Consider the following 11,866-nt stretch of genomic DNA (forward strand, 5'->3'; position numbering starts at 1 on the left):
TGTAGATCGCCCTTACTTCCGACAAGACGAACATGCATAGCAACTCACATGAAATTCAACAATGAGTTGATGGCGTTCCCCAGTAAACATGGTTATCGCACAACAAGCAACTTAATAAGAGATAAAGTGCATAATTACATATTCAATACCACAATAGTTTTTAAGCTATTTGTCCCATGAGCTATATATTGCAAAGGTGAATGATGGAATTTTAAAGGTATCACTCAAGCAATTTACTTTGGAATGGCGGGAAAATACCATGTAGTAGGTAGGTATGGTGGACACAAATGGCATAGTGGTTGGCTCAAGTATTTTGGATGCATGAGAAGTATTCCCTCTCGATACAAGGTTTAGGCTAGCAAGGTTATTTGAAACAAACACAAGGATGAACCGGTGCAGCAAAGCTCACATAAAAGACATATTGAAAGCATTATAAGACTCTACACCGTCTTCCTTGTTGATCAAACTCAATACTAGAAATTATCTAGACTTTAGAGAGACCAATTATGCAAACCAAATTTTAGCATGCTCTATGTATTCTTCACTAATAGGTGCAAAGTATATGATGCAAGAGCTTAAACATGAGCACAACAATTGCCAAGTATCACATTACCCAAGACATTATAGCAATTACTACATGTATCATTTTCCAATTCCAACCATATAACAATTTAACGAAGAGGAAACTTCGCCATGAATATTATGAGCTAAGAACACATGTGTTCATATGAACCAGCGGAGCGTGTCTCTCTCCCACACAAGCATGATGTAATCCAATTTATTCAAACAAAAACAAAAACAAAAGCACACGAGACGCTCCAAGTAAAGCACATAAGATGTGACCGAATAAAAATATAGTTTCAAGAGAAGGAACTCGATAATTTGTCGATGAAGAAGGGGATGCCTTGGGCATCCCCAAGCTTAGACGCTTGAGTCTTCTTGATATATGCAGGGATGAACCACCGGGGCATCCCCAAGCTTAGAGCTTTCACTCTCCTTGATCATAGTATATCATCCTCCTCTCTTGACCCTTGAAAACTTCCTCCACACCAAACTCGAAACAACTCATTAGAGGGTTAGTGGACAATAAAAATTAACATGTTCAGAGGTGACACAATCATTCTTAACACTTCTGGACATTGCATAAAGCTACTGGACATTAATGGAACAAAGAAATTCATCCAACATAGCAAAAGAGGCAATGCGAAATAAAAGGCAGAATCTGTCAAAACAGAACAGTCCGTAAAGATGGATTTTATTAGGCCACCAGACTTGCTCAAATGAAAATGCTCAAATTGAATGAAAGTTGCGTACATATCTGAGGATCACTCATGTAAATTGGCATAATTTTCTGAGCTTCCTGCAGGGCAGTGGGCTCAGATTCGTGACAGCAAAGAAATCTGGAACTGCGCAGTAATCCAAATCTAGTACTTACTTTTCTATCAACGGCTTAACTTGGCACAACAAAACACAAAACTAAGATAAGGAGAGGTTGCTACAGTAGTAAACAACTTCCAAGACACAAATATAAAACAAAGTACTGTAGCAAAATAACACATGGGTTATCTCCCAAGAAGTTCTTTCTTTTTAGCCATTAAGATGGGCTCAGCAGCTTTAATGATGCACTCGCAAGAAATAGTATTTGAAGCAAAAGAGAGCATCAAGAGGCAAATTCAAAACACATTTAAGTCTAACATGCTTCCTATGCATAGGAATCTTGTAAATAAACAAGTTCATGAGGAGCAAAGTAACAAGCATAGGAAGATAAAACAAGTATAGCTTCAAAAATTTCAGCACATAGAGAGGCATTTTAGTAACATGAAAATTTCTACAACCATATTTTCCTCTCTCATAATAACTTTCAGTAGCATCATGAGCAAACTCAACAATATAACTATCACATAAAGCATTCTTATCATGAGTCTCATGCATAAAATTATTATTCTCCACATAAGCATAATCAATTTTATTAGTGGTGGTGGGAGCAAATTCAACAAAGTAGCTATCATTATTATTCTCATCAAGTGTAGGAGGCATAGTATAATCACAACAAAATTTACTCTCCATAGTAGGTGGCGCCAAAAGACCACTATCATTATCATCATCGAAATAGGAGGCAAAGTATCATCAAAGAAAATTTTCTCCTCAATGCTTGGGGGACTAAAAATATCATGCAAACCAGCTTCCCCAAGCTTAGAACTTTCTATATCATTATCAACAATGGTGTTCAAAACGTTCATACTAATATTACTACCAGCATGCAAAGAAGATTTCATAGGTTTTTTAATTTTCGCATCAAACAATCCATGTTTTAATTCAGGAAATAGAATAAGAAGCTCATTGTTGTCCATTATGCCAAACTAGTGTAAACAAGAAACAAAAAGATGCAATTGCAGGATCTAAAGGAAATAGCTTTGAGCACACACACAACGGCGCAACAAAAATACTTTACCTGAGACCGTAGTATGAGAGCCTTTTTACCTTTCCTCCCCGGCAACGGCGCCAGAAAAGTGCTTGATGTCTACGTTCCCCCTCCTTTCCTGTAGACAGTGTTGGGCCTCCAAGAGCAGAGGTTTGTAGAACAGCGAGCAAGTTTCCCTTAAGTGGATACCCAAGGTTTATCGAACTCAGGGAGGAAGAGGTCAAAGATATCCCTCTCATGCAACCCTGCAACCACAAAGCAAGAAGTCTCTTGTGTCCCCAACACACCCAATAGGTGCACTAGTTCGGCGAAGAGATAGTGAAATACAGGTGGTATGAATAAGTATGAGCAGTAGCAACGGTGCCGAGAAAAGTGCTTGGCGTGTAGTTGATGGTGGTGGTATTGCAGCAGTAGTAACGCAGTAAAACAGTAAACAAGCAGTAGTAACGCAGCGAGTAGTAAACAAGCAGTAGTAACTCAGCAGTATTTAGGAACAAGGCCTAGGGAATAGACTTTCACTAGTGGACACTCTCAACATCGATCACATAACAGAACAGATAAATGCATACTCTACACTTTTGTTGGATGATGAACACATTGCGTAGGATTACACGAACCCTCAATGCCGGAGTTAACAAGCTCCACAATAATGCTCATGTTTAAGTAACCTTTAGTGTAAGATAGATCAACGCTACTAAACCAAGTACTAGCATAGCATGCACACTCGTCACCTTCATGCATATGTAGGAGGAATAGATCACATCAATATTATCATAGCAATAGTTAATTCCATAATCTACAAGAGATCATGATCATAGCATAAACCAAGTACTAACACGGTGCACGCACTGTCACCTTTGCACACATGCAGGGAGGAATAAAACTACTTTAATAACACATCACTAGAGTAGCACATAGATAAATTGTGATACAACATGCTGCAATCATAAAGAGATATAAATAAGCACCTCACTATGCCATTCAACAAGTGAATAAGTATTCGTGAAATCTAGCCTAAGAGACCCACACGGTGCACACACTTGTCACCTTTACACACGTGGGACGAGGAGTCTCCGGAGATCACATAAGTAAAACTCACTTGACTAGCATAATGACATCTAGATTACAAGCATCATCATATGAATCTCAATCATGTAGGGCAGCTCATGAGATTATTGTATTGAACTACATAGGAGAGAGATGAACCACATAGCTACCGAGTACAGCCCCGAGCCTCGATGGAGAACTACTCCCTCCTCATGGGAGCAGCAGCGGTGATGAAGATGGCGGTGGAGATGGCAGCGGTGTCGATGGAGAAGCCTTCCGGGGCACTTCCCCGCTCCGGCGGGTGCCGGAACAGAGATCCTGTCCCCCGGATCTTGGCTTCGCGATGGCGGCGGCTCCGGCGGGTTTCGTGGGTTTCGTCAATTGTGATAGGGTTTTCCGATCCGGGGCTTCTTATAGGCGAAGAGGCGGCGCAGGAAGGTCGAAGGGGGGCCCACACCCTAGGGGCGCCCCCTTGGCCGCGCCGGGGTGTGGTGTGGGGCCCCCGGGGCTCCCCTCGATCCTTCCCGGTGTTCCGGATGCTTCCGATGAAAATAGGAACTTTGGCGTTGATTTCGTCCGATTCCGAGAATATTTCGTTACTAGGATTTCTGAAACCAAAAACAGCAGAAAACGAGAACCGGCACTTCGGCATCTTGTTAATAGGTTAGTTCCAGAAAATGCACGAATATGACATAAAGTGTGCATATAACATGTAGATAACATCAATAATGTGGCATGGAACACAAGAAATTATCGATACGTTGGAGACGTATCACCCGCCGTCCAGCACCTATTCCTAGAAGCAAGCCAAGCAAAGAACTTGCAACTGTAGGGTGCTCGCGACCGTCTGGGAGGCTACCGGCGCCACGGTGGTCCCGGCGAAGAAGGCGCCATAGGCTGACTTTGTGGAGTAATTGCCATTAGCCGTCCACCGCCATCGAAAAGAGTCCTCCCGCTCCGGCGAGAGCATGACATCGGAGATGATGCCACAAAGAAGAAAGAACTCCGGGACCGCGACAGCTCCCAAGTTAGGGCGATGGAATGTTGTTAATTGTTAAATGCAGCATGGGACTTGCAGACGGAGGGAGCACTACTTGCTTCATTCCTCTACCTGCCTCTTGCCGGAGACTCTGTGCATCGAATGAGAGGCATGAATGAAGCGATGAGGATGGGGCCCATACAAATATGGCCGGAGCATCTTCAACTCAGAAGAGCCACGAACGGAAGCAACACAGACACCGTAGAGCGGCGATTGTGCCAATGGCAGTGCAGTCGGCGCCTAAGAGTACATTGTGACGATGGCAGAGTTGCAATGAGGACCTACTTCCTCCGTCTGTAAATCTACGTTTTCCTTTTTTGGAAGTCAAATATGTTTTAAATTTGACTAAATTTTTACACAAAAATAGTAACATATTTAACATCAAACTACTATTTTTATGTCATAAATACTGCTACTTTTTTCTAAAAAGTTGTTCAAAATTAATGAAATCTGACTTAAGATATGTCCGAACGTACACTTACTTATGGACGCAGGGAGTATACTTTTTTGTATTTTCTGCTGCGAACACATCATCTCCCATTCTCATTGGCGCGTTTGGTAGTCTACAAGCCCTTTAGCTCGCATCGGGCCAGGGCAAAAACGGCTCGTTTGGTTGCCTGGAAGGCCTCCGCGTTTGGCTCAACTGGTTCTCAAAGTAGCCCTGAGACAAGCCCAAGAGGAACGCCTAAATCAAGCGTTTGTAGCCGGTTTGTCCCGTTGTCGTCCAATTTTGCATGCGGGCGACGGTTGCACGCGTGGAGAAGCGCGGGATACACCGCGTTTTATGGGCCCTCGCTCCCTACTTCCAGTCACCGGTCTCACTCCCTCTCTCGCTCCACTCGGCTCCCTCACTAAGACATGTGACTGTCCCATCAACCGCCGCCCATGGCCTCCTCGCCTCTTCCGCCTCCCCCGCCTCCTTTGGCCCCAGCACCGATGGATCCCGCTGCCCCGATGGTCACGCGACAGAACTCTGCGTAGTTGTGCATGGTCTGGAAGTACGAGGGCGGGCTGCCGCGATGTGGTGGCGCCGATTCTTCCTGGTCGAGTACCAGTCTTGAATCGGCCGTCTCCCATCGCTTCGAGGCCTGTCAAGATGGGTACGAGGAGCGCGGCTGTGGCCGCACTACAAGCAGACAAGATTCGATCGGCGGATCTCGCGATGGTGGTTTTTCACCCCTCAACCTATGGTTTTCTTCGACCAGGGCGGCAGCCATGGCGACGGTCGGGTGCAAAAGGCTCCTACTGGGATATGGAGCCTCTGCCTGGGTTCCCCGCTACCCCGATGCACACGCCGATGCCATGGGGCCAACAGCGTCCAAGTGCTCCCAATGCCACGCCACTGGTCGTGCCGCCCTTCGTCCGACTCCGGGCTCGTCGGCAACCCTCCGCTCCATCGGCGCCCGTCCTCCGACTCGCTGTTCCAGCAGCCGCCCTTTCCTCCAACCACTGCTCCGGCGCCACCACCCTCTCCTCCTAGATTTGGGTTGGGACGTCGTGGAGCACATGCTAGCACCGGTTCGCAGCCTCCTCCTCTGACGTGCCCGCTAGCGATCCGTCCCATTGTAAAACTCCAACCCTTCTAAATCAGTTTGTGGATCCGATTGATGTCAATGTAGATCTAACTGACGTTGATGTAGGCCAATTTAGATCTGATTGATGTCAATGTGCATTGCATGTTAGTCATAAGCATGTCAATGATGAGTAGGATGAATGGCATGCTTGTGCAAATGTGCATCGGCATGGCACTAAGAAGCATGCCAATGATGAGTAGGATGAGCTTGTCATTGGCATGTTGATGTTGAGCTTTTCATTGGCATGCTGATGTTGCGCTTGTCATTGGCAATGTGCATCAACATGCCAATGACAAGCATGCCATTGGAGCTCAACAAAGCAACTATAGCGAACTCTTCTCATTTGCTTTGCATTTGCAGAACTGGCTCTTCCTGAAAACCTTCCCGGACGGGCCCATAGAGGAGGCACGCGACAATGTTGTCCGGGTGCAGCTTGGGGACCGGCTTCATGGATGCCTACCGCCAGGTCTACGAGCCTAGGGTCCACATTGCGTGTCCTGCTAACCTGGGGCACGGTCCCAGGGAAAGGCTTCCCGCGTTCTTAGCACAACCCTTACTAGTAATGTAGTGATGTGGCTTGCCCTTTACATTGATGTGGTTATGAGAGGACAGTTGATCAGGTGAATGGTCTGCAACTGCCCGATATGGAGCTTCTCCCATACACATGTATACATAATGGCTAGAACTATCCTAATCGTTAATATTCCAAATACTAGTGGTGGAACCAACACCCCTTGAGAGCTCTTTTACATATTGCTACACTTCACAACCACATTGGCATGCTCTTGTTCTTATTTAGTAGTTTAGTTACTTTTATTGCTCTAGTTTACTATTGCTCTAGTAGACTCTACAATTACTTTCACTCCATTTACACTCTTTGTTAGAATCAAGGACAGCTTACATGCATTCTTTGGTGAAGGGTAACGAGGGGCATAAATACCATAGCCGGTAGGCTCTTTGTGGGATCGATAACCCTATTCTAAACTAGCTACATCTACATGTGCACTTGCAGTCATCAATCCCTTAGCACCGGGCCGCCCGTTGAACGTGTGTCTGGCCATGCGTCGAACACCCTGCAAAAAAGGGCTCCACACCCTCGTCATTGCTGATAGTTGCCTCCTAACATCCAATTTGACTGAGCCATGGAGTCCTATTAGGGATGTGCACGCGTGCCAAGTGGGAGCCACACGGGTAACGAGTTCTTGGGTTCTCCGGGGAGTTGTCCCCCGGGGCTCCTATCTTACTCCGCTCCCTCTAGGGTATATTTGTGATGCGGGAACATACACGGTGGCCAGCGCCTTGCCAGGGAAGTGGACACCGACCTGGTTCCAACTGTCCTGAAAACTAGAAACATAGAATGCTAGTAACCAAACACCCTGCAATTGTATCCATCGAGTCTAGATTTTCATAGTTTGGCAACCAAACGTTGGGCACAAGAACTGCATCATGCAATGTAAATAACCAAACTTGGTCCTCACAATGTCTCTCGGCATGTGCCAACTTGGACAATTTGCGTTGACCTGGCTAGAGAAGTAATGTAGGCAACCAAAGATGCTCACTATGTATTTCAGAACTCAAAACTTTAGTTGACTGAACCACAAGAGAGTGTTATGGGGTATATTTATTTTTGATACTAAACTACTAAAAATCGGATCCCATGAACTAGGATGTCCTTGCTAGCTTAGATCTATTACCTCACTCTATCCACATGCATGTAGAATCGAAGACAAAGTCCAAGTTAGCAAAGCACCATAATTTCCCACGGCGAACATCTCTCGATGTTTGTGTTTCCATAACTATGCCAAGATATGTAGGTAATTAACAAACAGCATTGCATCCATGTGTATTTAAGAAGTCGGAACTTAAGTTGACTGAACTCGAAGAGAGTGTTATGTATTACTAAACCTCTAAAGATTATTCCCATGCATCGAGATGGCTTTAGTTAGTTAGGATCTTTCACCTCACATCTCCACGTGCATGTAGCTAGTGGAAGACAAAGTCAGAGTTAGTGAGATACCGTACATTTTCTGATCGATATCCCCGATGTTTGCATCGTTATAAATATACTAAGATATCATAGTATAATTAACAACTACGATGCATTCATGGGTATTTCAAAAGTCAGAGCTTAAGTTGACTTACTCGAAACATTGTGTTATGGAGTATAGTTGAATGATAATACTAAACAATCAATTAATTATATGATCTAGTGAATTAAGATGGCTTAGCTACCTAGGGTTTGTCATCTCAAGCAAACAAAACATTTTTTTTCTTCATATCATTATCTCTCGTTGTTTGTGTTGTCATAACTATCCCAAGATATATATATATCATTGTCTAATTAACAAACTATACCACACTTGTCTGTATTTCACAAGTAAATATTTAAGTTTATTGAACTAGAAACAATGTTATGGAGTATATTTTAATGTCGATACTAAATCATTAAAGTTTGAATCCCGTGAATAACAATGGCTTAGCTAGTAGCTAGGATTTCGCCTCCACATGCATGCAACCAATCCAGGACGTGGTAGGTGCTTGCTAAACACCGTACTTTCTCTAGATCGATATCCTAAGATATTTGCGTTACCATAAATATCTCAAGATAGTGTAGGATAGTTAACGAACTATAGTGTGCTCATGTGCGTTTCACAAGTCAGAACTTAAATTGACCAAACCGGAAGAGAGCTATGGAGTACACTTTAACGTTGGTACTAGATCATTAAAGATCAGATCGTCTGAGGTAAGATGGCTTATCTAGTACTAGTTAGGATCTGTCACCTCACGTGTCGACATGCGCGCAACCAATTGAGTGAGCTAGCAAAATATTTTACCTTCCCACGATCAATATTCGCTATGTTTGTTTCCCTATAACTATCCCAGAAACCTAGCTTACCACACATAACAGAATATACTATCCGGTTTCCACTTGCTTGCCAACGAGGTGCTAGTACGGTGTGAAAAAATGTAAAAATATATAAAGACGATGACCTCCTGGCTTCAAAATCTCGACCTCGCTCTGAACAATTGTTGGATTCCGGCATTTCGCTTACGGATTAGAACTCGCACGTACATAAAAACTTGTAGCCGCCTTTTGATTTTCTTAGCCTCTCACGGCTCGACGCAAATCTTTGATGGAGACCAAAGTGACCTTGAGTGTATATACAGACAGACAAAGAAACCTAGACCAACAAATTATTACCAGTCCTAATAGGACACCAATGAGACTTACCAAATAAGCTGACCGACTAGTACTAGGAAAAGTGTTTTTGGCTCCCGAGCTCTAGTGCTCTCGCCATTTAAAAATTAAAGGATATTTTAACAAATAACTAAAAAATTAGAAAATAATTTTGGGGACTGTCAATGATACATCTCACAGTCATGGAAAATCTCAACCCTAAATCCGTTTTATTTTGTGCTAGACAAAAATAACAAAATCTGATATGTTTTGAGAGATTTGTAAATTACTACTCAGATCTACACTTTTATTATTTTTGTGTAGATCAGAATATAAAGTATTCGGAGATGATATTTTACAGGTTTGTGGCATACAACATTGACTATATACAGATTTGTTTTCAGGATTTTTTGAAGCTTAAAAATATATTTTTTTATTTTTTTTTAAGAAACAGGATAGTGGTGACCATGTGCACCAAATCTCTATCCCTAGTACTACTACTTACCAAAGCTAACTCAAGTACTACAGGTCAACAAAAAAGAAAACGCACGTCTTACTACTACCACTTGGACTCGAGCTAGTACTAGCTCGTTGGCACTAACTAGGAAACTTACTAACCCGCTTAACAGAGATTATTTAACACTAAGTCAATTTAACACTTTATAGGTAAGATTATTGCTAACAGAGGCGTGTTGGGTAGTGGGATAGTTCGCGGGCGGAGGCGACTACGGTGGTGGAGGAGTATGCGGCGCTCAGATCGGATGATTTGTAATATCCGTAAACTTGACAACACTTTGGTACAAACGAAATTCCAGCAGTGCGCTAGCTGGCTGCATGCAAAGTCAACACTTTGCTTCGTTGTTTATCATACTACACGAGCAGCGGTATAAACCGCGTCTAACTGCACCGACGAAACACAGTTTATCGTTGCGCATCCTTTACGAGTCTAAATGCAAAGAATACACCTAGATCGATCTATGGGAGCCAGACTTCATGTGCATGCATGAGCCAGCAGTGTGATATCGATCACTAGGTCATACGGACGAGTACATGAGGCACATTCTTTCATGTGGAAAGACGTGCAATGAATCATCCTACTTCTCAAGGAAAAATACGCACCGGCTCCAAAATATTTGTCGCACGTTTCAACAAATTTATATGTATTTTAGCTTATAAGTTCAGTAAATTTGCGATAAGTATTTATGGCAAGAGGGAATACAATATCTCTCTCTGGGGAGATTTAATCTCTAGCTGATTAGAATAGGCTTTGATACAAGCCAAGCACACGCTTACTTCAGACCCTTCAACAGTTGACTGTTGACTGAATTAAGATATGGAGAGATCTGTTCAAGCATTTAATGCTACCTAGTTGAGGTGCAAGTCAACTGACTGCATGCTGCCCTTATTACTTATCGCATCACCAACTGAATTCAAGACCCAAAGCGTGAGTTCGGCATGCAAATATCGCCATGCACAGCTTCCGCCGCTATATAAGCCCACAAAACCCTCAGCATCCAACTCATCTCACACTCCACCAAGCTCACAAAGTCACACACAATGGCTACTAAGCTTGCAGCTCTTGGCTTTATTGTCCTCCTGAGCATTGGGTTTACCGATGCTTCGAGGATGCTCGCTAGCTCATCCAGTGCATCAGGAGGAGGAGGTGGGGGAGGCGGCGGAGGTGGTAGTGATGGCGGGAGTGGTTGGGGTTCAGGAGGTGGAAAAGGTGGTGCCTCGGGATATGGTGGAACTTTTACATATGGGGGTAGCCAGAATAACTATGCCCAGGCAGCTGGTGGTGGAGGAGGAGAAGGCGCCGGTGGTGGTTCAAATGGTGGAGCCGGATCTGGTTCCGGGTCTGGCTATGGTTCCGGCACTGGTGCGAGTGGTTCGGCATCAGCCCCTACCGGGAATGGGTATGCCCATGCTAATGGTAATGGTGGGGGTGAAGGCCAAGGTGCTGGTGCCGATGGAACTAGCGGAAAAGGGTCGGGGGAGGGCGGCGGTCAAGGAAGTGGTGAGAGTGGCGTAGCGCTAGCACCGGCTCCTGGTGCTGCTGGTGTCAGCTACTCTGATGCGGGCGGCAGTGGTACCGGTGGTGGCGGTGGAGACAATGGAAATGGAGGTGGCAAAGGAGGCCGGAGCTGGGCAGGCCTCCAGCGACGAGACTTCTGGAGGCAGCGCCAGTGGACAGGGTAGTGGCGACGGTGGTGGCATTGTTAAGGGTGTCGCTCAAGGTCCAAGCGTCGGTGTTGGGAGCGGTTCTGGCTCCGGAGGTGGAGAGACCGGTAGCTCTGGTACTTCTGGTTCAGGCTATGCCACCGGAGAAGGAGTTGGCGGTGGTGGTGGCGCAGGTAGTAGCGATAATGGCGGGACAGGAAGCGGTGGAGGGACCGGGTCTGGATCAGGCAGCGGGGGATACCATTGAACTTTGGGATTCAGACAAACTAGAACAGGAGTCCAACATGCGTTTTAATCTCTTCATTTTACTATTTCTTGTCACTTAAGTTTCTCTCCTTTTTATGTTTTTATTAGGCTCATAATAAAGGGCTCCATGTATGATTCTAGTGGAAGTTAAGCAGTAAAGAGAAATGTACCTATTTCCA

General features: G+C 44.5%; 1 protein-coding gene across 1 annotated transcript; it reads left to right on the top strand.

Annotated features, from left to right (window-relative positions):
- Nucleotides 1-10,817: 10,817 nt before the first annotated feature.
- On the top strand, nucleotides 10,818-11,459 carry LOC124648832 (putative glycine-rich cell wall structural protein 1). Its single transcript, XM_047188528.1, has one exon. It carries the CDS (start codon nucleotides 10,818-10,820, stop codon nucleotides 11,457-11,459), a length of 642 nt encoding a protein of 213 aa, XP_047044484.1.
- The last annotated feature ends 407 nt before the right edge of the window (nucleotides 11,460-11,866 follow it).

Source organism: Lolium rigidum, chromosome 4 (assembly GCF_022539505.1).
Source record: "Lolium rigidum isolate FL_2022 chromosome 4, APGP_CSIRO_Lrig_0.1, whole genome shotgun sequence".
NCBI lineage: Eukaryota > Viridiplantae > Streptophyta > Magnoliopsida > Poales > Poaceae > Lolium > Lolium rigidum.